Raw genomic sequence first — 25,169 nt, 5'->3', positions numbered from 1 at the left:
GAGTCGCTTTATTCGTCCACCGACACGACACATTTTTCAGCTCGGTGATTTCGCGACGGATCTTGCACGCGTATCGACATTCGTAACGCGGCTTTTCCAGTTTGATTTACAACATCGCGAAGGAGAGAGAAAGAGAGACTGCTCCAACGAGAACTCCGAGCAAGGAAAGCAAGGTCGATCGAGCGAGCAGCCAGCGAGAGCTTGATCGAGCTTTGTCACGCAGTTCGACGTCGGTTAATCGTGCGGTATCACGGATATATCAAGTCGCGCGCGCGCGCGAAAAGAACGGGGAGAGGGAGAGGGGGGGGGAGAGAGAGAGAGAGAGAGAGAGAGAGAGAGAGAGAGAGAGAGAGAGAGAGAGAGAGAGAGAGAGAGAGAGAGACGGACGCGGGCGTGGGCGAGCGTCGCGAGAAAGGACAGATAAAGAGACTGAAGAGTGAGAGCGAGAGAGAAAGAGGGAACGAGCACGGGGTGTCTTTACGCGAAACGAACGACACTTTCACCGGCGGGGGGAAAAAGAGATATCCTTTTTCCTCTTCCCTTCACACACACACACACACACACACACACACATATACAAGTCAGGCTGGCCTGCTGTCCTCGCGGAGCAAAACTCTCGGCATCGCCCGCGTGCCTTTTTTCACGAGCGAGCCGCGGAACAAAGACCATATGTACACGTCAGTCAGTCGCGCAACACTATCTTTAGATTCCTACTATAGATGGTGATTAATTATTCGTGCGCGTCCGCGTTCGTCGTTGTCGTCGTCCGACGCGGGCTCAAGAGCGACGGGGAGAAAGAGGGGGAAAGAGAGGATATCTCCGGCAACCCAGTGCTGACCGTCTTTGTCATAAATTATTCATCCGCGTGCCGTTTTTGCGCGCTCGTCGGCCGTGCGCGATATCCCGGGAGAGTGCGGGTGCATCGATAAAGTTGGAACTGGTTCACGGAGCGTACAACTCTCCTCTCGTCGCGCGCGCGTCGCCCTCTCTTTCTCCCTCTTGCCCGTCGCCCGCGTCCCGCGTTACGTTGCGTCGTCGTCGTCGTCGTCGTCGTTAGCCGCGCGCATCCGTGCTGTCTAACCTTTGACGACCCGACGACAACGACGACGAGAGAGCGGTGACTCTCGTCGTCTCGATTTAACCCGACCGGCCGAATCAGCGCGCGCGCGCGCGGCTAAGCGATCGCCGGCGAGAGCGTTTTCCCGTCGACGAGTCGGAACGACTCGCGAGCGCGCAAACGAGCGAGAGGCAAACGAGCAAATTGGAGCAGCGAGTCACGCATCGCGGCCTAACACTCGGGCTCTTGTGTTGTTTCGTCGCGACACTCGTCGAGCATGCAAAAAGGCCGGCGCAAAAAGGTCGCGGCGGGATTTTTCCGCGGCGACTTTCGCCGCCCGCGCGCGCGTCCGTATCCGTATCCGACGCGCGGACGAGTGCGCGCTTTCCCGTGCAAGTTCTCGAGGAATAAATTTGCCTATCCAACTCCGGATCGTGGGTGAATCTCTCTCTTTCCTCCGGCGCGCGGCGGCCTCAACTCGCGAGTGTGATCAAGTATGACTTCCAGATGCGCGCCTCCGAGTTGTACGAATTGTCCCTCTCGGCGAGCTGACGCTGAAAGATCCGCGACCGCGGGCGAAGGCGTTCCTCCACCGACTGTACCGACATGACGAGCCATTTAATGACACACGATAATAACGACCGCGCTCCAATGACATCCGAATGTCGCGGAGAGCGAGAAATCAGAGGCGCTCAGGTCGGAGTGATTAAAGCGGACGATTTATCGCGGCGATATAAAGCACGCGCGAAATCGAGTCGCGTCGATAACCACGCCTAGCCGACGAGACGACGGCGGCGGCGATGACGAGGAGACGGGGCGGATGGCGACGGCGCTAGTTTCTAGTTTGCAAACACTTTCATCGCAAGTATGCTGGCTTCAGCGTGAGGCAAAAAATGCTCGCGGTAACGTATTTTATGTCCGCCGACGTAAAAGGCAGGGGAGCGCGACGCGTATCGACGCGTTTCTGTCGATCGCGCCGGCGCGACGCGGCGATTCGGCTCGGCGCCTGCCAGCGAAGTGCCTCGTAAAAGCACGCGGCGCTGAAAATTCGGATGCCGCTGACAACGAACACATCCTTCGCTCGCCTTCGGCGATCTGCCGCGCGCTCTCAAACGACGTCCGATTTTTCGCGGACCCCGGAAACGGACGCGCGTCGCGCCGATATTCGCCGATCGACGGCGAATACCTTCAAGTGCCGGCCGAGCCAAAGTGCCGAGCGACGGAACGCGCGCGCGCGCGCGCAGAATTGGCTCGTAATTATTGCTCGACAGAGATCCTCTCTCTCTCGCACGACTAATTCCACCGAGTCACATCCAATCGCGTCTACGTATCGCGATAACGTGTATATCTGTCGCACTTAATCCGCGAGCGCTTTCATTACGCGTCAACGCGCCGAGACACTCGCGAGAGCGAGCGCGAAAATAGTCTCTCCTTCGCGTTGCGAGCCGCGATTTTTCAGCGCGCATTGTCGGCGCCACGGCGATTGAAGCAGATTAATCGCGCACTGTGCGCGCGGGATCAATCGTTCCGTAATGGCCATTTAAAACACGTTTCCGACGGAGGCGCGATCGTTGTTCTCGGCGCCACGTAATAACACCAATAACACGGCAACAATTATATCGGGACTGGCGATTAAAAGGTGAGCGACCACGCCGAAGAAGGAGGGGAGAAAAGGAGAGAACGCGAAGCATGATCGACGCGCGCGAGAGAGAAAGAGGAGGGGGGAGATGGTGTGTGTGTGTGTGTGTGTGTGAGAGAGAGAGAGTCGCGAAATTATTCTAGGAACTGCAGAACGGCGCAATCTTGGTTCAATTTATCATTTACACATTGTCCAACGTGCTTTAGTATAATCGTCGCGTGCCGCTCAGCCTTATTTCGCAACGTACGAGCGTAATTATATGGAAATCAATATAGCGTCTACGTCCGACAAAGTCGCGCAGCACGACGACGCTTTTCCCGGGGAATTGGAAATATTTGACCGCAGCGACGGAACGTACGCCGCTAGTTCGGTTTTCGATCCGAAATTGCTCGAGAGAATGGAGAATAGCACGGTGTGTGTGTGTGTGTGTGTGTATATATGTGTGCGTCTATTGTCTCCTTGGGGAGAAAGCAAAAAATGGGTAAGAATAGATACGTCGCGCACGTTACGCTCGAATAACGATAAACATCGTCGGCGTCGCCAACGAAAATAGAGCGTCGAAAAACCTACTGCGGGTATCGGCAGTATCGTTGTCTATTTTTAGACATACCGCCACACGGAAACCGGCAAAATAAATAACCCGTCGTTCGACGAAACTTTCCCTTAATATTCGTCGGATCGTGTTTTTCTTATTCTCCTTCCCTTCCCCGCCCCCCGGTATCGGTCGCTCGCTATGTGTAAAATAACGTGTAACGCTTATACAGACACGAGCGAGTACTACCGTGCGAATATATATTCTCAATGCGCCGATCGTTTGAGCGAAAACAAACTCGATTCCGAAGCAGAGCGGAGAGAGAGAGAGAGAGAGAGAGAGAGAGAGAGAGAGAGAGAGAGAGAGCGCCGTTTCTCTATCGCTTCTTTACACTGCACCGGTGGGGAAATGAGGAAAAAGAGAAGCGAGAATAGTTTGTACGACGAGTAACTTTAATTCGCGGCCGCTACCGACTTAATTCGAGTGATACGACGAAGCGAATTCCCGGGGGGGGGGGGGGAGGGGGAGGCAAGAGAAATGTCTTCATGCAGCTCGAAAGGCGACTCAAAATTGATTCCGCGAGATTGCCGCGAAAGCGGCGAGGAGAGGCGAATTTTTCGTCGAAACTTTCGGCGCGTATAAAACTTTTGCAACAAACAACGCGACTCGACATTAAGCAACGGCGATGAGAGCTAAAGCGCGAGGAAAAAGGTATAAATCACGCGGGGGATACTACGAGTCAGAGTTCAAGATAAAATTGATATCTCACGAGCCATCCGCATCGGGGTCAGATGTGCCTCCATCAAAGTAATTGAGGGCTAACGGAATTGATTTCGGACGGAATGATACCGGGGCCCGCGTATGGAAGTGTTGGAAGTGGAGGCACGAATCGAAAGCGCGCTCTCTCTCTCCCTCTCTCTCTCTCTCTCTCTCTCTCTCTCTCTCTTTTCGGAAGTCTTTAATAATAATCGCTCCCCGCTCGAGCGCGGCTTGACGTCGCTCCGGCTAGATCGACGACGCGTCATCATTTTTATATATGTCGCGCGCGCGCGATCGCGTATAATTCGTGAAATATAGATCGATATTGCGAGAGACACACACGGCGCTCGATCTCGCTACATTACGTTGATAGAAATTACGAGAAAATTCTGTGAACAATTGTACATATATTTTTCTTATCGCATGTACCTTTCTCTCGAGGGGGAATACAAGAAACAAGTACTCGCGTCCTCCTGCCGAGATCCCCGTCGGAAAGCGCGCCCTCTCCCTCGCCGCGCCAACTCGATTTGCGCGGATTCGGCGGAATGCGATCGACGAAACAACGTAACGGGCGAGAGGGGCGTGCGCGAATCAATTTATGCGAATGGGATATCCGCACCATCGGCCTCGTCGTCGTCGCCGCAATCGCGGAAAGCGGTGAAACCGATGCGAGGATCCGTGGGAACGAGAAAACGGCGCGCGTCGCCAAACGCCAAACGTCGGTCGAGATCGTCCATTATTCGCGGGCTCGATGCGCGTCTCGTCGCGCAGAGACACCCTGTATATTATTTACTCAACGGCAACGCGCGCTCGCTCGCTCGCACACACACACACACACGCACGCGCGCGCGTGCGAGGGGGGAGGACGCGCGACATTGGACCGTAAAAGCGGAGCGTGCAAAGGGGAGCCGAAGCGCGAAGGGTTGCGCGCCCGGGGGGAGAGGAGGGTACAAAGCGCCGAGGTGAATCGGCGAACAGGAGAGACAGAAAGAACAAGAAGAGAGAAATAACAGAGAATCGCATACCTTGGACTGTGATTCCGAACGCCGCTAACAAGAGCAACCGGTCGATCAATCCGCCGCCGCCGCACATCTTCGTTAACATATCCGAGGGTTGACCCCGTGCGTGCTGCTCTTTCTATTCTCCGTGGTGTCTGGAGCGTGGCCGTGCGCACACACGGACGACGACGACGACGACGACGACGACGACGTCGAGGATCAGGCGGAGAGACACCTGGGACGCGCTGATCAGCACTCGCGCATTATCGAGTTGTATCCCGAAGAACGCACTCCAACAACGTTCTTCTTCTTCTTCTTTCTCCTCGTTCGCGCGTTTACGCGCCACACAACAGACTCGTAACGGCACTTCCGGCGTGTCGATATACGACGCCGTGGTAGTCGTCGATCACTGACGGGACGCGCGTGCGACTTCTTTTCCCGTCGCTCTCGCTCGTCGAGGACCCGCGGGGCGACCGATTCGCGGAGCGTCTGCCATTGCACGGGGACGCGGAAGCGCGGCGCGGCGCGGCGCGACGCGGCGCGACGCGACGCGGGGCGACACGACGCGACGCGACGCGACGCGAAACGTCGTCGGAGCGACGGCCGGGTTTGAGCAGCTCTCTCACGAGCTCGCTTCGCGTCTCGTGAGTCGCGTTTCGTGTTGGCTGAGTGCTGCGGAGAAAGACTCGCACTCTCGCACGGCCGGTTGATCGATGCCGCTGGGACAACGCGTTGACAACGCCGTCGTCGGGGAGAGGGATCCTCCGTCCGTGAGTCGGACGAGAACTTGCCGTCGCGCGCGGTGTCAACAGTCGCGTTCGCACCGCGACTGTGAACAGAGATTACGCTCCATCTCCAGGAAGTCCGTTCGATCGTCCGTGCGAAGGATCAGCCGTCGATAGGTCCAAGTTTTGTCGCCGCAGCCGTCCGCGATCCGGATCCGTCGAACGGTCTCGTTAATCTCGCCGCTGAGCCGTCGGAACGTGAGGACGCCGCGAAACCTGCGCTACTACGTCATTGTAATCGCGGATGATGCTCATCGCCCGAATATGACACTCTCTCGTTGCGTACGTTCAAAACGTGTCACAGCGTCGTCGCCGCCGGTCGTATCGGCCGAACGAAAATAGACGACGCGACGTGTTCCCGCGGAGCGACGTTACCGCCTGCGCGAAGGCCGATTCGTGACTGACCGCTCTCGTAGTCTCCCGTAGCGCCACGCGGGTCTTCGGCCGCGCTCGGCCGCGCTCGGCTGGTTTCGCGCGTGCCTCGCCGCCGGAGACTACGAGGGCGCAGGGCGCACGTCGCAAATCTGTGTCTAGATGCGCCGGGAGCCCCGTGCAAAGTTGAAAAATTGATTTCTCTCTTAAACGCCTGCCCGCTCGGCTGTTTCTACTGAAAAGCCACTGCTGCTCATCGCTAAAGCGATCGTCGTTATCTACTTTGCCCAACTTTTTAACGATGATTGAATCGAAACTCACTCTTCCGTGAGTAACGCACTTGCTTAGTTCAGATCGTACACAACGATGTAATTAATGTTCTGACAGAGAGATATGACTTTCTGCTACACTTTAGCGAATTGAAAGAAAAGTATTTCGGAACGTATAGCGGAACAGCGGATGCGAAATAACGCGCCCCGTTCTTAGAGATTCACGTGCACGTGCGCGTAAGTACCGAACTGAGAGTAACTTCACGTTTCGACGATCAAGTACGAGCCATCTCGTAAAGCGTGTCTTTGCCCTCTAACTCAGAGAGAAATCAAGCGGGATTATCTGATCCCATTGTGGAAATCGATTCTTCCAGTCGTTGCGGCCGGGATAATTAATCGTGTCCGGAACCGACTGGCGGCGGGACCGCGTTGAAGTCTCCGACGATGCCGATCGATGGAGCGATTGATCACGGCTTTTATCTCGCGGCGCTATGGGTGCACGTCTGTATAGGGCCGGCTCTGTCCGGCCGCCATTGCAACATCGCGTTTAATGTAAGCGGCTCACCGGCGCACCGTCGGGCGATGTCCATCGACCACGCGGTCAGAGTACAAACTACGTCTTTTTGTATATATGTATGAGCACGAATGAAGAGAAAGAGAGAATGAGAGGGAACGAGTGAGAAAGAGAGAGAGATAGAGAGAGAGAGAGAGAGAGAGGGTGCCGATAGCTAATAGAAAACTTTTCAGCGCGTTAGGCACACAGGAAAACGCAAGCTGTAATATTTGACTAGTAAGTTTATCCAGTCAATCACTATCGAGGATGTAAAGATGACAGCATCGCGTGTTAAATAACTCTCCACTGAAATTCACCCACTGCCAATATCGTTCAAATTGTCCCGTTTATTCCGTTTTCCTTTTTATCGCGCTCTCGGTCCAGTCGACGGTTCCCGCTGTCAACACGCGACTTTTACAGAGAGATCACGTCGAGCTACACTCGCGTAATTTCACTCGCGTAATTTCGCTTGCACTGTCGAAAAAAAGTCAGCTCTGTGAGCTCTTTAGAGAAAGCGGTCTCTGACAAATTTCCAGCAAATATTTTAGAATCATAAGTATGCATTACGCCGGCGGCTCTCTCTCTCTCTCTCTCTCTCTCTCTCTCTCTCCTAAACGCACTGAAAATTTTTGAAAAGCTCGTTCTCCGCGACGCGCACACCTACGGAATATTTGTATTCGCAGCGGGGGATTTTATTTATGGAAATTCTCGCCACGGAAAGCTCGAGGATCCACGAGTGTTCTGTGAAACATACGAGAGAAACGCAACGGTGTTCGGCGGTCGTGCTCGTAGCGCGATCGGAAGACACGAGCGAGCAGCCGGTGGCAACGTGAATGAAAGGACAATATGTGACACTCGCAGCGGAATTTCAGCGGCTACTCAAACAATCGCGAACAACTCCCCGCTTTTCTCCTCCTCTACCTCCTCCGCCACTCTGTAAGTAACCGGAAACTCGACGAGAATATATCATACGGTACCAGTATACGTTGCTTCATTACACAGCAGTGCGATCGCTTTTGTAGATACGGTTAATGGCTAATTTCGTTGGTTCCGCGAGACGAATCACACGATGCGATAACCGATCGCGGATCTTGCCAGTGTGACGACAAAATCTTCGCCCAAATTCGTCGCGACCCACGTCGCGAGTGTGATTCGACGTATTAATTGCTTTGATAATTCACTGCGATACGGACACTCGTTTTTTTTTTTCTCGCCGACAATGCCGACACGTTTCGGCTTACTTCGACTCGTTACGACTTGCTTCGATTCGCACGCAAATCTCGCGCGACTCTGTCGCGCTAACGACTCCCAATCGTCGTCGGATTGGTCATTAAGGAATTACCATTAACGTAACAGTTGAGCAAGGCGTTCCGACGGAGAAACAAAATTTAATTAACCACGGTCGATCGCCATTGCGCGCCGCTGCGACCGGATGGGCGGTTGGAAAACCGCCCATCATATTACTCCGAGATAACCGCTTAGCACTGTCGTTAGCGCGGCCAGATAAATATCGTTGCTGAATATTGTCAGGTAACTCGGGCGTAACCGCGTTCTCGCTCGTTTTTTTTTCTCGCGCTCCGCTTCTATCTAATCGATAACGCGTTTGTTACTTTTCAGCCGCGTGCACGCGCGCGCTCGCGTTAACGCGACTAATGGTTTTTCGCATTGTCGCCTGTTCGACCGTTTAATGAACGAGATAAGGTCCAGATTAATAAGAACAACCGGTTGCACGGTTAACGTGCGTGTGTACGTAAGATATACGCGTGCGGAAGTCACGCGTATCCACGACACGCACCGAGTCTTTTCGATGCGTGTGACAGACTTAACGAAAGCGAGAAGCATGACGTTCTGTAAAGAGGATATACAGAAGTATTATCTTCCATATCCTCTTTGGATTATAGATATATGGTAGGATCATCTTTCCGATCGAATTATTGTCAGAAAGACATCGCCATCTGTATGATAACGATCGCAAGTGAATTTAATTTGAAACGATGTTATCAAAGTAAACCCGTATATATATATATATATCTCGTCACTGCTCGGCTCGTGCAACAAAAAATGTGAGAAGACACTCATGAGAGCATACACATGTGGCTTTAATAATTAAGAGAACGAGACAAACGAGGCAAAGACCTTGAGTCATTACATAAGCGCAGAATTACACGTACGATTGTAATTTTTTATTGATTTGTTTCTCATCATCGTAATTCGCCGTCTTGCTCGTAATGGTAATAATAATTATACCTGCAATATTATCGCTTTCGTATCGATTCATAATAATCGTGCGTAAACGTAAGAGTTTTGATCATCGTGATCGCACCATTCTTGTAATTTTTCGCCCCGCGAGACGTTTCGCTTCGCGAGACGAGCAGGTTCGCCGCGCGAACGCTCTGATTGGCTGAGCGTTCCGCGGGGCTTTTTCTGGAAACAGCCCGGCTTGTTTTCGACGAATCGCGCTATCTATCCGTAACTCTCAACCGATTTTTGACACGTACGAACGGACGAGTCGATCTCTCTCTCTCTCTCTCTCTCTCTCTCTCTCTCTCTCCCTCTCTCTCTCTCGTCTACATCGCGTCGCACTCGCTCGAACAATTAGGCCGAATTATCAGAGATGACGGCGTTCTTCTTTCCGTGCAATTACAGCAGCCGAGATACGAGACACAATCGCAGATTTGCGAATCCGAGTCGTCACCGTGCGGAATTTCAATGTGGTCGTTCGCTCGAAATACTTCCCGTCCAAGATTGTCCATTATATCCGGTCGTTTATCGGCAGACGAGGAGTAATCCAAAAGGTCAGCGGCAATCTCACGACGCGGTCTGTTGAAAAATGTTCCTACGACTTCGGGAATATCGATGAGCGGCCGCTTCGATAGGACGTGTCTGCGGGCGATTTTAACGACGTACCCTTAATGCCGAATGCAGGTGTTCTCATCGCGCTATCGGGCGTTACAATCGACACGTATTTTCCCGCTTTTTTCTTTCTCCCTTTTTCTTTTCTCTTTTTTGGTATTAAGAACGAAAAGTGAGATGCAGGATGAATAATTTTCTGCGGTGCGCGTGAGAGGTGGAAGGGTCGAGAGATTCTCGGGGAATTACGTGCGTGATGTATTCCAACCCGTGATATATGTTGCGTGTGTGTGTGTGTGTGTGTGCTCACCTTAGCAAAATGGCGATTAAAGCCCGCACTTCCGGATGAGCATGCAGGTAAATCTCGTTCTCTTTGCGAGTGATCATTTTCATTTCGTTCAATTCGCGCTTCTGGTCCCTCGTGAGGGCGCCCAAGTCGTAATTTCGCATGCCGTGCGGCGAATCCGCGGGATGGAAAGCATTTCTGAGCGTAAACGACTCGAAAAGCTGGTCGGACATAATGACTGTCAAGCCATCATCTGTACGCGCTTCAACTCGCTTGAGCCGCTTGAACGGTTTGTTACATAAATTCACGGCTGACAGGCTTTCCGAATTGTTATTTTATACGATATTTTTTATGCTCGATATTTAATGCACGCGTGCACGAGCAAGTCGCAAACGTGACGGAAAGATTTCCGTATAAAATGGGAATAAATCGTACGACGCGAAAAAGTTGACGCGAATAAATTAGCTTTTGTTTTTTTCTCTCTCCCTCTTTTTTTTGTTTTGTTTTGCGGAATAACACACACGAATCTGCACGGCGTACAACACGCGATGTAACGACACGGTATAAATATTGATGCAATCTGCGGCGATATCCAGGCGATGACTCACGTCACGTCCACACATACTTACAGGGATTAGCGCAATATAAGCCTTCCTAGTTAACGGTCTTGTGAGAAAAATCCACCGAGAGAGGGTAATAATACTCGAGTGTCAACATGTGTTATACGTTAAATGCCCACCCTGGTGCAACGTAAATACGATGGACAAATACTCGCAATGACCACACTGGCAATGACAATCAGAAGCATCACTTTTGGTAACGATGTAAACACGCAAAATAATAATCTAATAACGATAATTCTCGCTGAAGCAATAATGACGTTAAACGCGCGAGCATTACGTAACTTTACAAGAGCAGGCTGCGTGTACCTTATCAGGATAAGGAGGATTTATATAAAGAAACGGTTACACAAGGTTGTACAAAGAAACGGTCGATTTGAACGTATGCTTTAATTATTATTTATATCTTGTTCTAAAAAATGTCTTGTTTTTTGTCGCAAATGTATTATCGCGCGGATAAATTCCCTGAGTTCTCGCGAAATGTGCAATTTCACAGCGCGACAAATATATCCGAGCAAATTCTTGCGTTCTCTCGCACAAAAGAACGATACCGATGGTAAAACGGAACTCTGTTTTCGGCCCCTCGTTCTATTTACAAAATAAAATATCGTAAAATCAGTACGTGTTACATTTATTCGTACCAGAGGTACTTAACGCTCACGTGATATGCGACGCATCGGAACATTCCTCCGAGTCCACGGTCATGGTGACGGCGTAAATTAATTCTAAAGAAAACTACGGTTTTTGTATATCATGCTGCGTATATAATGCGTCATCGCGTCGATATGTCTAAATGAGTCGTTGGCCGTAGGTTGTTTCGTCCATCGATCCCTCGCTCGATCGCGCATTCGCTCCATCGAGAGAGCAACACCCGTGTTGCGCGATAATTCCTTCCGGCGAGTCCTATTTACATTCGTTAATCGACCTGTTTATTCTCTTGTTGACTAGATATCGGGGTTTCTGTAATATCTGCGATATTTACATATTTATCTACGAGATTAAAGCCTCTACCTACATAATACCCGACGCAAAATCGGCGCATGGGAACGATACCGACGGTAAAACGGTCTACAACGAGCGAGATATTTCGCACATTTTCCAGCGATATATCCTGTATCAATTTACGCGCGCTGATACCATCGGCTGTTTCTCACCGCGTATACGTCCGTAAAAAGAAAGATCAGCCAAGCACTAAGTGAATTTTTCGGAATTCCCGTGCGAAATAGTCACTCTCGCGCTTCTCTTGCACTATCGCCTACGTCATACACTAACAACTTAATATGCCACACGTCGTAGAAAAGAAGTACAAAGAGACTAGCATGAGCGAACGTCGCCCCTCTGTCGTCGTCGTCGTCATCCGGTACGAACGCGAAACGGGCGAATACGGTAATTAAAACGTCCCGGACAGGAAACGTCGGCAGACGCCGACTCCTTTATTATCCAAGGCTTCTCACACCTCGCCGCCATCGCTGCCACCGTCGCCGTCGCCGTCGTCGTCCTGCATTCCCACGAACTCGGAGTTTTTCCGAGCGCGATGAGTCGCGCCAAGTCCGCGGTATCGGATATTGCGGCGACGCTCCTCGTCGCCGTCTCTCGTACTTTTTCTCCTCTTCTTTTCCCCGACGGGGGTTTCCTACGGGTTTGCGTGTCAGATTGCGCAAGGAAAAATGCAAATGCCCGCAAAGCGCAGTTGCGCGAGCCGCAACAATGAGCAAGAGGAGTTCCTCTTCATTGATTACGTAATCTCTCTGTGCCGGACGACGACGACGACGGGCAACCCCCCTCCCCTCCCACCGTCTTCGTTGAGTCGATGAATATGTCGATGAATTTCGCTGATTCATCCCTATTGTCGCCTCGTTCATTTACACACACACATTCTCTCTCTCTCTCTCTCTCTCTCTCACTTGTTCCCCGCCTCTTGAACTTCTACGGGGAGAAAGATGAGAACAAGTAACACAATTTATGAGCTGGTCGCGTTAGCCTCCACCTTCCGCCTGTCGCAGCAGCGCAAGTTTGTCCGTAAGCTTTCGCCGCAGTTTTTTGTGACCGGCGAGCATCAGGAGCCACAGTATCGGCTGCGTCAGCCGGCACACCTTGAGTATCACCAGATTGTTGAGGCATGCGAGCAGCAAGCCGAAGAACCACGGTGCGCCCATGAGCAGGTACAGCTGCAGGAAGAGGAAGTACTTCTTCCGCAGCGCGTTGTTCTGACTCTGCGTCGCTATCTCCGTGCTCCTCTGTATGCGTATGATCTTGTAGGTGGTAAACACGAAGAGCACATTGTTCCAGAAAAGCGTGAGCAACGGGATGCCGAAGAAGTAGAGATTCACCACGACGTTCGGGCCGTCGCGGTAGCGACGGTAATTCGGCTTCAACGGGAAGTCCTCCGGGATCCCGGGGCAGTACTCGAGGACGAGAGCGACCACTGCGGGGATCAGGGCGCCGGCCCAGACGAAGACGCCGTAGAGAAGAAGCCGTCTGTTCTCTTCACGGCTGCTGCGCTGACCCGATCCCGCCATCCAACGGAACCTCGTGATGGACAGAGTCATGTCGAAGCAAATGACGTTGAGCCAGAAGCCGGTGGCGTTGGTGAAGTACTGCAGGACTATCCACAGGAACACGATGGAGCTGACCGTCATCGAGCACTCGTACAGGTCGCAGTAGCCGAGGAAGGTCAGGATGCAGCCTTGCAGCAGCAGGCAGGCGTTGTGACGCAACACGGCGCGATTGTATATGCTCTTGCTCAGCTCCGGCACGGTCAGATAGACCGTCACGACGATGATGCAGAGCACCACGTGCGCCAGGTTGGTATCCATGTACGTCTGCGCGCCCCAGAAGATCACCGCGCGCAGCCCGTGGCCGCGACAGACGACCTTCTTCTTCTCTTTATCTTTCCCGGAGGACGAGTTTGCTGTGTCGTCCGTCGACCGTCCTGTGGCCGTGACCGTGGCCGTCCTGCTGATGCTCGTCACCGTGGCCCTCAATTTAGTCCTCACGGTCGTCAACAGCATTAACGCCGCCGCCGCCGCCGCTGCGTCCTCGTCTTCGTCAGCGTTGGAGTCCGGGGGGCACTTGGCCAACACCGACGTGCCGTTCGTCATCTTCTCGACGCAGTACTTGCTCGAGTACGCGTGCAACGCGTGCAACGCGGCCGAGTAGGTGCGCAGGAAGTAGTTGTTCGTCATGCGAAGGCTTGGATCCTCGCGACAGTTCAACCCTCGCACAGCGGACACGATCACCACCGTGATGATTTCTCTCTGTCGCGGTATTGTCCTCCTCCAGCCGTCGTCCACGGTGTAGTTGAGCCTGTCTGGACCCACGTGGACGCACTCGAGGGCCTCGTTGAACGCGTGACCGGCGGCGCAGCACTTCCTCGGCGGCGCTTCCTCCGGTATCAGCCGGTATCGGATGGTGCTCATTGTCGGATAAGCAGCAGCGAACGAGATGACACATAGGAAGTAAATCGGCACACCGACGGCGGTGGACGATCCTGTCGCGTGCATGCTGTCCGGCTGTCCTCTCCCGTCGTTAGGAGGACTGCGGTCTCTTCTTCGGTGTTGGGCAAGTCGGGACCGACCGTCGACCGTCACAACGGCGTTGCCGGCCGATTGCCGGCGCAGTATCGCCGTTTTTCTTCCGCTTCCCCGGCTCACGTAGTAATAACACGCGCGTGAAACGCCGAGCGGTATTTATCGCGGAAAGCGTGCACGATGGTAGCAGATAAGCGCCGACATCACCGCCGCCGCTTGCCACCACCACCGCCATCACCGCCGTCATCGCCGCGCCGGTGAGTCGCTGACATTGCATGCGGTTACTTTTCGTAACTGGACCCTGATTAATTCGCCCGAACACACTTGGTCATCGCCGCAGTTGCCACAGCACTCTCGACACAGATCGATGGATCTTGCAGAAGTGGGGTACGTATGTCTGTGTGGATTTTATAATTTACGACACACAGCGCGAGTGAGTTGCGGCTTTCGTTTGCAGAACTCCCGGGATCGGGAACCGTTGCCCGCTCGTTGATTTCTTTTTTCTTCTTTTTTTTCTTTTTTCTTTTCTTTTTAGCTCACACTATGCACGTATTCTACGTAAATTCTACGTTACTCTGACTCTGACGTTACGTTCGAAGCTCGGCTTCCTTGACTTGCCCCCTCTTCTTTCGAGAGGGGCCGCCAATGGTAAACATTGGTGACGCGGTATTATTATCGGAAACGGAAGAGACTTTGTCGACTTTGTGTGGCTAATTAATCGCAATTAACACAGGGAATAGCGTATATTTGAAACTTGCGAAGCCAACGGCCAAGTTTGAACGCGCGACATCATATCATACCGTGCGTGCGTGCGTGTCGCGCGATTGCGCAAACTGTGCTTCCTTCTGGTGTCATATTTCTTGGTATTCGCGGTGGGCAGCCCAGAGGCGAGCGCGCGGAAAACGTCCTAACATCACGAGATGTGCAATTGTTACACGTAATAAATCCCATTTTATTCTCCTCGGGCGGCGGAGGTACAGAGACAACTGGTTGGTTGGACACTGCTGTGAGCGTTGCGGACACGCGAAGGTAAGCGTCGCTCACGCAAAGACGAGGAAAAAGAAAACAAACGCTATACACCGGAGTGAGTAATCTTATGTAACTTTGCTTGAGACTGTGGAAATCGCTGATTCCGACCAAAATTCCGAGGCATTTAACGGAGCGACGTACGAATCGTGACGAATTAGCCGCAAATTTAATCTTAAGATTACCTGGAAGAGAGAAAGATCCAGTTAAATCTGAGTGATTTTGTTCCATAATTTCATTTTTACCGTTATGATTCTTAATGCTTCGCGATTTGCATTCACAAAAAGTCATCAAAAAGTCAGAGAAACGAATAATTGTATTCTCTCTCTCTCTCTCTCTCTCTCTCTCTCTCTCTCTCTCTCTCTCTCTCTCTCTCTCTCTCTCGTTAATTCCTCTCTCGTTGGTTTTACATGCGCAGTCGGTATGGTAATGTATCGACCGTGACTCGGAATATCGATACTAGATGGAGCCGTATTCTGCGAATAAGTGGCGGTCGGTAAATTTGAATTGGAGATTAAGCGCTGCAGTGTTTCGTGTCCGGCGGCCATTCGAATTCAATTCGACGACGCCGAAAAAGTCTTTGGGAATCTACGGAAAATTGCAGCCGTCGAGAGAGAGAGAGAGAGAGAGAGAGAGAGAGAGAGAGAGAGAGAGGGACGTAAGTGCGATGATGATCAATTATTCAACGTACTCGAAACGTGGCGATAAGAAAGAGGCAGCGGTTGTACAAGCGGTCAAAAGTATACGGCTTGTAGGATCGCGAAATCAACGTTATCACCACCGTTGCTAATCTTCGTAAATTCTCCTCTTTATTTATTCTCCATTCAGTTTCAAGTGAATCTTTTCTGTGACTTTGCTATAGATGCGAGATCGCAGAGACTCGAGAATACACGACCAAAATCTCACATCTACAAGCGCAAGTTCCATCGCGCAAGATGCCGGTGAGTCGGTGAATTGTTAGGTTAGGTTAGCCTGAGGAGGGCAGGAGGGGGGCAGGGTAAATTGCAACTAGAGACTTTATTACTACTGTCACGTCGGGTACATGATAACGGTCAGGACAGCTTGGAGCGTGAGGGCCAGCAGGAGGTCGATTTCCTTGATCGTTAGGTCGTTGGCAGTGCCAGTACCGGTATTGCACAGATGCGTCTCGCAACAGGCGGTGCAGGCGTACAGCTTGGTGCGTTCGCCGATCACGATGCATCCCGGGTCGCATTTGTTCGTGCAGTTTCTCTCCATGGACCACGTTTGCGGCATAGAGGTCGAGTTCTCGGTGCTAGTCGTGTAGGAAAAGCGCTTCACCTGTAACGTCAGATGGAACGTCAGATTGGTAAAGGCATTCGTCCTTTACCGATATTATCAGACCGCGATCAGGAGAGCAAGATGAGAAATACCTCACATTTGATAGGGAAAAAAGAAAAATCGAAATGAACGAGAAGAAACGGTGGTGGTTTCCTCTCACGAATAATACGATCTTACATCCAAGATCGTCTTAACTTGTCTTGAGAATTCTTGTCTTGAGAATTGTCTTAGCGCGAGATTACGCGCATCTCGCGCATCTTGAGATGCGCGAGAATTCGAGTGAATTGAGATCAAACGACGAATGCGATCGCAAAAAACGCGGCTGCTTCGCGGCCGCGGCATCTTACCATGCAGATCCTTTTGTCGTCCATGCACTTGTGCTTGAAAGAGCTGAAATTGCCGGTTATATTGGAGCATCTATCGCCGTCGTCCATGGTATCGCACTGATAGCACCACAAGTCATTCGCTTTTTCGGAAGCCGCGTACGTTCGATGCTCCTTTGACATTAGCTGACCTATTTTCACGATAACCCCCGCTCGTGCATTATGTACGATACACAAAACGTGGCAGAAACGTGGCGCGCGAGTTATTTCTGTCGAAAGTTCAGACTTCCGTCGCCTCGGCGACAACAGATTTGTTACTCGCGATTGTTTGCGACAGAAATACTCGCGCGTTCTACTCTAGTTAGATAGTACGTCGACAAATCAACTTGTTATTTCTCTTTCAGATCCTCGGGGCTTCGTCGGGCACGTTGAATCCATCTCGCGTGGACGACCGTCGCCGAAGCGTCGCGGAAGCAAGTGAAAAAGATTATTGACATCGATCATATTGAGCGGATAACATCCTCGACGAGCGAACAGACAAAAGAGACACCGCGGGTGTTCGCAGGTCGCAGGGACAGATAAAGCTTCACGTAGGCGCGATACATGGCAAATTTGACATTAACACCTGTTGGGCCGAGCCGGGGGAAGCGAGTCTATTAAATCCCGAGCACCCTCGATTATCGTTATCGCGATTGAACGAAATCACAACGAAATCACACAATGTGCCCGATTACGCGCCCGACGAAGATATCGCGCGAGCAACGAGTTCCACTCGAGCGACATGCCGAAACGAAGCAGAGGCCTCGGATCGCAACCCGCGTGTCTGAATTCCGCGCTTTCGACAGCGAGGCGACTCGGGACGTTCATGAGATCACGCTGGACCGAGGACCGAGGACGCTTCGGCAGGATCGACGACGACTCGTGGATAACCGATGAGCGCGCGATGAGCGACGAGAACGTAAATACATTCCGTACTCACCGCTGGTAAGGCTGACGATCGCGACGAGTAGGAAGCACGTGGCGACGACGTGGCGGACGTGGCCGTTCATCTCGCCGGGGTCTCGCGCTCACTGCCGTTGCGTGTTGTACTCCGCTCCTCGGCGGCGGCTCGTGGCGAATTGCGGCACTGATCCTCGCCGAGCGGGTCGCATCCTCGCGCGACTGGCACGGGAAGTCGCACGCGGGAGTCGCGTCAAGCCCAGGCGGTGGTCCGAGCGAGCGACTGTCTGCTTACGCCATGCTTACGCCAGCGTCACCGTCGGCGCCTGCGTCGCCAGGGCGTCGGGTTTGCTCCAGAAACCTCGAAACTCGCAAAATCAATATTCGCAAAGGTCGGAGAAGGGTGAATTGCCCCGCCGCGAGAGCGAGGATCGCCGGCCCGTCGGCCGGCCGGCCCCGCTGGTGCCCTCGGAATCGACAATTCGACAAACGCACCTGGACGAGAGGGGGCTGGAGAAGAGGCTGGAGAGACGCGTATTCTCTCGCGTCGTTTGCGTAAAAAGACCGGTGGATGCGCCCGTCCATCCTCTCGTCCTCGCCGTCCTCGTTGTCCATTATCGGCGCTGCGAACGCCGCGTAATCAACTTATCGGCGGATTTTGGAAGTGTCCTGTTGCGTCAGCGTTCTCGTGTGTCCAGCTCGAATGCCTTTTATCGAGGTCGATTATCGCCGATAATCGAGCAATTGCATCGGACCGGGATAAATGCGTTTCGTCGGCGTTCGCAGGCGCCCGAGGGGTCCTCGGTTGCTGCTCGGATTTTTGCGGATTCGAGTGATGAAATGCGATACGTCTATATGTGCTCTCGCAAAATGCCGAGTGCCGCGGTATTCGCGTCAGTTTTCCTTTGTAAATCCGACCGAAAGAATTCAGAATCTCGCGCTTTTTCGCAGCGAGGAACGAAAAACAAACATCTCTCTCGCTAAAGGGATTGCATCGTACGCGCTATCTCGGCTGTGTATGTTCGACTGAACGGAAGAGCGTAATTTTTCTTCTTTAATCACATCGTTTTGAACATGCGGCGTACGACATTATCATGGCGTATTATCACGGGGAGCGCGAGCTAGCGACATCTAGCGACATCTAGGAAAGAAGCCGTAAGAAAGCAAAGTACGTACATCGCGCAGCGTCGCTTTCGGTATCATCCGCGAGAAATCGTCCTGGCTCTTCGGTTCAATCGGACGGTCGTTTATGCGAACTGCTGGAAAATCGTAATTCCGCGGAACACGCGCGCCGATATTCATGGAAATTGCAATTACACGCGTCCGACGCGCTCCTTGAGCCCGAAGCGTGAAGGTCGCGCTCTGCGGCCTTGCGGCTAGGACGGAATTTTGAATCGGGAGATGCCGTCGATGGAATATTGCGTTAGCATGCGACTAACTTGATACACGTTGGCGTCGTGGCCAAAGTGCCGGCGGCAGTTGCATAACGTTCCGCAGCCGCACGCGCGCGTCATTTCGCGCGTGTGTTGGCGATTTTTCGACCCTTCACCCGGCGGGGGAGGGGTGGGGGGGGAGTTAATCAATGCAATCGGAATGTCGAGTCGTCCCGACCGAACCCGGTAACGAGCGCCAGGTACACACGCCAGGTTCGCCGAATCGCGAATCACGTACGTGAACGTACGTGAAAACGCACACGTGGCGTTGCACGTTAATGACGAAACCGCCAAAGGATTGTCGAGACGAAAGCTGCCACTCGAGACACGCCGTTTGTAGATTTCAATATCGCGAAGTGTACGCGATACCGTCGCTCGCAGGAGGGAACGCCACGCTCTCGCAACGCGCGCGCTCGGCGATCTTTCGAATTCCCTCCGTGGGACGGAGGGAGCTTTCCGCGATATCGATCCACTGCCAGTTCTCGGATGACGACGTGACAACGAGCGCCCGCCACAGGCGGCCGATTCCCTTTCCATTTCCCTTTCCCTTTTATTCGGCGCGAAACAATATTGCTAATGCGCCCAGCGCCTCGGCACATCCGAGCACGTCGCTGAATCACGGGATTAATGCGACGTCTCGGAAACGAGTGTAATTCGTAGCTCGTGACGACGTCTTTTCGCCTTTCCGACCCGAACCGGGAGCTCCCTCGCGTATGAGAATTTATTTTGCCGTAATTACGAGCGAGCTCCGCTAATTTCCAGCAGTGGAAGTCCACGTCGAGCGGCGCCGCGCGGCGCCGCGATAATGCAGCCCGATAGGACTCGCGATGAAAGCGCACTATCTTCAATCGCAATTACAATAATTGAGGACGATCCAACGCCCGGGTAATAATTAAAACGAATTGTCGTTCCGTCCCGCGCCGAGTGCGCTCAGTGTGGGCGTTTTTCTTCGAGAAAACGCGTCCGATCGTTCCAGACGCTCAGCTATAGCCTGCCTATGCACCTGCACGCTGCAGGGGTGAATACCCGCAGGGGAATCGATTCCAGGTTTCCCAGACAGCGACTGTTATGACTTTTACCAGGCGAACGAACCCCCCCCCCCTCTCTCTCTCTCTCCCTCTCTCTCTCTCTCTCTCTCCCTCTCTCTCTCTCTCCCTCTCTCTCTCTCTCTCCCTCTCTCTCTCTCTCTCCCTCTGTCTTGCTCTTTCGAGAGAAAGAACGGAGGATAACGTTGACGTTATAGAGGACGTTATAGAGGAAACCGAATGCAAGAAGACGAATGCAAAAGTATGTATAATAACACAGGTCTACAAGGTTTTGTTGTTGGGCAGCTGGGGGTCGTTTCCCAAGTAATTTTCTGCATAGAATCCGAATCCGAGGTCAGAATTTTGCTTCCCATCACGTCAGGATTTTGAGATATTTGAGGTTATATAATCGAAAAATGGCCTTTTGGGCTACTTTTGAGGTTATGTATAGGACGCACAAAATTTTTTAGCTCTTTTCTTCTAATTGCATCATTTAGTATTACTACTCTTTCCCTTCAAAATGAACTGTCGAATGGTCATCTACGATTTTTCCTTGCAAAGTTACGGCCATTTTAAGATAACATGATGAATTCCAAACCCTGGGCCGTTATAGCCCAACAACCTCATGAGCGTTCACATTAAACCTGTAAACTTTGAACTAAAAACCCGAAAACCTGGACTGAAAACTGTATATATGGGTTTTTGGGGTCGCTGATTACGAATCTGATCTCAAATCGACCCCAAATCTATTATAATAGGTCCTATTATAATTATATAATAGATCCTATTATAATAGGCCCAAAAACCCATATATACAGTTTTCAGTTCAGTGAATGCTCATGAGGTTGTTGGGCTCTAACGGCGCAGAGTTTGGAATTCATCATGTTATCTTAAAATGGCCGTAACTTTGCAAGGAAAAATCGTAGATGACCATTCGACAGTTCATTTTGAAGGGAAAGAGTAGTACTAAATGATGCAATTAGAAGAAAAGAGCTAAAAAATTTGGTGCGTCCTATGCATAACCTCAAAAGTAGCCCAAAAAGCCATTTTTCGAGTATATAACCTCAAATATCTCAAAATCCTGGCGTGATGGGCCAATTCTGACCTCGGATTCGGATTCTACGCAGAAAATTACTTGGGAAACGAGTAGCCCCAGCTGCCCAACAACAATCATGACCCCATTTTTTGTAGATCTGTGTAATCGATATATAATGCGCGGTCCATCGCGCGATGCGAATACGCGCGAGTCTGTCGTGCTCGAGCGCGACTGCGAAATATGAAATTTTGATATTTCCAACGATACTTTGCAAATGTCGATGACACTCCCGCGCCGTTGGACACACAGTCGACCTACGCGTGCAAACGTACGCACGGGCTTAATATCAAGCAGGTTTGGCACGAGAGGCCTTAATCCTCGCCGCGCGCACCGTCATGCGCACCGCGCCGCGATCGGACACGTGGAGCGAAACGAAGCGCGGCCGATCACGATATTTGTGCAACTGCAGCCTTACTCTGTAACTTTCGGCGACAATGTCTCGTTAAGCGTCGTTGCACAACTCGCACATCTCGCTTCTCTGCCCTTTCCCGTTATTTCGCGACTGCTCTGCAACGCGATGTGTGATGTGAAGTGCGCGTTATTCTTCCTTTTGCTCGCGCTTTTGCTGTTCCAGACTTCAAAAGTCTTAAAGCTGATATCTCGCGTCTGCCGCGAACGCGGCTGTGCATTTAAGATCGACTTGATCGGGGATCGGCGAAAGTCTCCCTTACGTCCGTCACGTGTCACGATTACATCTCCGTCGTCAATCGTCGTCGCGAGCAGCCGTTATGCGATTTGTGCTATATCCGCGACGGTGTATATTACCTCGTTGGGAGACTGCAAAAGAATCGGACGAGACGGAAAAGCCGAAAGGAAAATGTATCGCGTGAGGAAAGAGAGCGGACAGATTCGGATGAATCTTTCCGCGGTCTTGGTTTGCAGTCTGCAGCTCCGCATTCGCGAACACGTTTTGATATATACCAGCGAGAACTGTCATCACCGGGACAAGTCATACAGAGTCGTAGCCATAAGTTTTCCGATGAAAGAAGAAGAAGAAGAAGTAGACTCGTCGCGAGAAAAAGAAGCCTCCTCGCGACGCGGAGAGAAATGTCGGGCGATAAGTTTGTTGCTCTAATATCATTTGATGGGTCGTCTCGCGAGCGTAACTCTCTCGCAGCGAGCGAATATTGTTTACGACACCATCGGTTCGCAACGTGCGCGCGTTTCACCTTGTTATTTATTAAGTCGAAAGGAAATACTCGAGCGCGGCGCGGCGCGGCGCTGCGTGTACGTGCTTTCGCTCGAGGGCGACGATACCGCGCCGCGTTCGGAAGGATGAACGCAGCGGGCGAAACCAGAGTAACGAGTCGATCGTCGCAATTTCGGTCGCAATCTCGCCTCTCGCGATTCAACAGCCGGTGTCCATCGGCTCGAGCTCGTCTCACGATGCTGCGTCGCCCATAAAACGCCGTCCTTAAGGCGCCGTCTTAACTCGAAAGCGAAGCTTTCTATTCTCAAGAGATAACTCGTGATCGTTATTCATTCTGAAGGATAACTCGTCATGGAAAAGTAACGTTGCAATTTCGTCCTTGTCCCAAACTTCTCCCAAGTCTCCTCCCAAGTCCCTCTTGTACCAAGGACTCCCTTAGGACTTTTTTTCACCCTACGATCCGCCGTCGCCATATTCCACGTGTGCGAGACTACGACGAGAGGGACGACCGCACTTCGTTCGACCGCGCGATCCGAGGGCGTAATTTTCTCACCGTTAGTCGTAACCGACGAGACGAGAGTCGCTCGACGTTATCGAGTCGTCATCGGAAGAAAATCAGTCGCAACGGTCCCAGGCAGAAAAAGCGTCACTTCCCGGCCCGATTGCGATCTTCTGCGTGAGATCGCAACGGCAACGCGCGAATGCCGCGACCCATGTCAAGGTAATTACAGCGCACTCAGATGCGACGTTCGCTTTAATAAAGCGATGCGTGGCGGCTTTCGAGGCGCATGCTCTTTTCGCATATCCCGCATATTACAGCGGTATGCTGGGCGGTATAAGCCTCTCCTTCCGAGCAAAGCCGTTGACATTCGTCATCCTGTAATGCGCATTACTATTAATCGCGACGCGAGATGCAATAAACGACCGCGGCTCGCAGCCGGGGATTTCAAACTCGTAATACGCTTAAGTCCTCGCAAATCTACTTAACGCGATATTACCGTTTCCCTCTTAAGCGCAGGCTCCAACTTGGCCGCCGCCGCCGCATCTATCTCCGTCGGCCGATTGCGCGCAGCCCTGTTGTTCTTGTCGCTTGACGATCCGCGAAAGTTCCGATCGTCGCCAAGTCCCCCGCGAGTTCCATGGCCGCGATAAAAGCGCCCGCGTCGTCGTCGTCGTCGTCGTCGTCGGCTCGTTCCGGGGAGTCGTGCGAATAAACGCCGAGCTTTGTCCGAGCTCGTCGGAGTTTTTATACGGCGATCCAGCGGCGAAAATTTCCTATGATTTCAGCCGCTGCGCGCCTTCCGTCTTGTCGCGGGAGAGACCACTTTTGTGCGCGTGTCAATCGGAGATTCCGCCAGACGATTCTCGCACACACACACACACACACACACACACAGCCATGCCCTTTCATCCCTCTTACTTTGTACCGCGACGATAACGGATTTCCTCGTGCACCGCCGAATGAGAGCGCTCAAACGTGTGTTCTTATCTGCAGCGTTCATTCCGCTACGATTTAGTAATGACTTTGGGAACGTTGTTCGCGCGAGCTCGCACACAAGTGCCGGCGGTTAAATGCGATTCGAGGGGGAATTTCTGCAAGTTTATAACAGTCGCCACGTGTGCGCTCAATAAGATAGCGCTTCGTGTTTTGGTATTTCTGGCTACTGTGGGTCATGTTGAATTAGTCTCACTCGGCCTCGGCAAGGACCTAACGCAATCGCGCAAAGTGCCTATTTCAACCGAACGTTAGTTTATATCGCAACAACGAGAAAGAGGGAGAGCGTGCTCGCCATTCCTGCAATATGACGTTAAATAAAACACGCAGAATTCGAAGCACCGCTGGATATTTCAGGCTGGATCGATCGCACTCTCTCGTTGCTCGGTGCACTTAATTTTCGCGCGAGGAAACGGCACCTCTCCTCGTGGAAATTTGCCTCGCTCTTTCTCAGAAGAAAAGGACAACAAAGGGAGAAAGAAGAAGAGAACAGCAGCACGATCGGCGACGCGTGTGCCTGCGAAGGAATAGGGAATTTTTGCAATATCGTCTCTCAGATACGACGGTAAATGCTGATCGTGAATGCTATTGGTCGCGTATACAGCGAGGTTATTTTTGAACGAATAACGTTCACCGTACTTGCGTTTACCATATCCGAGAGAGAGACGGTATTGCAAAAACACCCAATTATCCTCCGGAAACATCCTTCCGCGCGGCCCACCGTCGTACGCGAAGACGAACACGAAGACTCGCCATCTCCGATTCCGCTTCGTAATACCGTAATAGGTTAAAGTACATTCTCTCATTCCAGGTACATTAACGGACGTCCGTCCACGTCGGGGAGGCGGCATTGTCGTCTCGTCGCGTCACCTGTGCAATCAACTTTCCGCGGATAAACGTACCAGCTGGCTGGCTGGTCGTTAAATTATGCTACGGGGTGTCAGTGTTTACACCGAAGCAACACGTGAAACGGTTTTTCCGCCGTCGCCGTCGCCGTCGCCGTCGCCGTCTCCGCCTCCTCCGTCGTCGCCTCCGCTACCGCCACCGCCACCGCCGCCCCCATGCCGCTTCTGCCATCGTGCTCCATAGTCCGCCACCCCTTGCCGAGTCGTCGGTTGCCACCCTCCGGATCC

The 25,169-nt window shown here is 52.2% G+C and overlaps 4 protein-coding genes across 4 annotated transcripts in view; all 4 read right to left on the bottom strand.

Moving 5' to 3' along the window:
* LOC105181665 (roundabout homolog 2) overlaps positions 1–6,157 on the bottom strand; it is a 104,895-nt gene extending 98,738 nt beyond the window's left edge. The window contains exon 1 of the mRNA XM_011138577.3: positions 5,013–6,157. Within this exon, the coding sequence (XP_011136879.2) occupies positions 5,013–5,091 (79 nt within the window). The 5' untranslated portion in view covers positions 5,092–6,157. The remainder of the gene's footprint in view (positions 1–5,012) is intronic.
* Positions 6,158–9,342: 3,185 nt separating this feature from the next.
* LOC112590394 (uncharacterized) lies at positions 9,343–10,333 on the bottom strand. The gene is made up of 3 exons (XM_025306708.1): positions 10,125–10,333; positions 9,985–10,013; positions 9,343–9,872 (listed from the first exon to the last, which is right to left on the bottom strand). The coding sequence occupies exons 1-3, from the start codon at positions 10,331–10,333 to the stop codon at positions 9,532–9,534; spliced, it is 579 nt and encodes a 192-aa protein (XP_025162493.1). The 3' UTR covers positions 9,343–9,531.
* A 763-nt stretch (positions 10,334–11,096) lies between these two features.
* On the bottom strand, positions 11,097–15,608 carry LOC105181678 (uncharacterized). The gene has a single exon (XM_011138596.3). The coding sequence runs from the start codon at positions 14,221–14,223 to the stop codon at positions 12,697–12,699; it is 1,527 nt and encodes a 508-aa protein (XP_011136898.3). The 5' UTR covers positions 14,224–15,608; the 3' UTR covers positions 11,097–12,696.
* Positions 15,609–16,063: 455 nt separating this feature from the next.
* Positions 16,064–17,947, bottom strand: LOC105181664 (uncharacterized). The gene is made up of 3 exons (XM_011138576.3): positions 17,878–17,947; positions 16,923–17,089; positions 16,064–16,575 (listed from the first exon to the last, which is right to left on the bottom strand). The coding sequence occupies exons 1-3, from the start codon at positions 17,945–17,947 to the stop codon at positions 16,306–16,308; spliced, it is 507 nt and encodes a 168-aa protein (XP_011136878.1). The 3' UTR covers positions 16,064–16,305.
* Positions 17,948–25,169: the final 7,222 nt, after the last annotated feature.

The sequence above is a fragment of the Harpegnathos saltator genome, unplaced genomic scaffold (genome assembly GCF_003227715.2).
Source record: "Harpegnathos saltator strain DR-91 unplaced genomic scaffold, Hsal_v8.6 scaffold8, whole genome shotgun sequence".
Classification (NCBI taxonomy): domain Eukaryota; kingdom Metazoa; phylum Arthropoda; class Insecta; order Hymenoptera; family Formicidae; genus Harpegnathos; species Harpegnathos saltator.
Note: the sequence above shows the minus strand (reverse complement) of the source record. Positions and strands in the feature narration are given on the sequence as shown.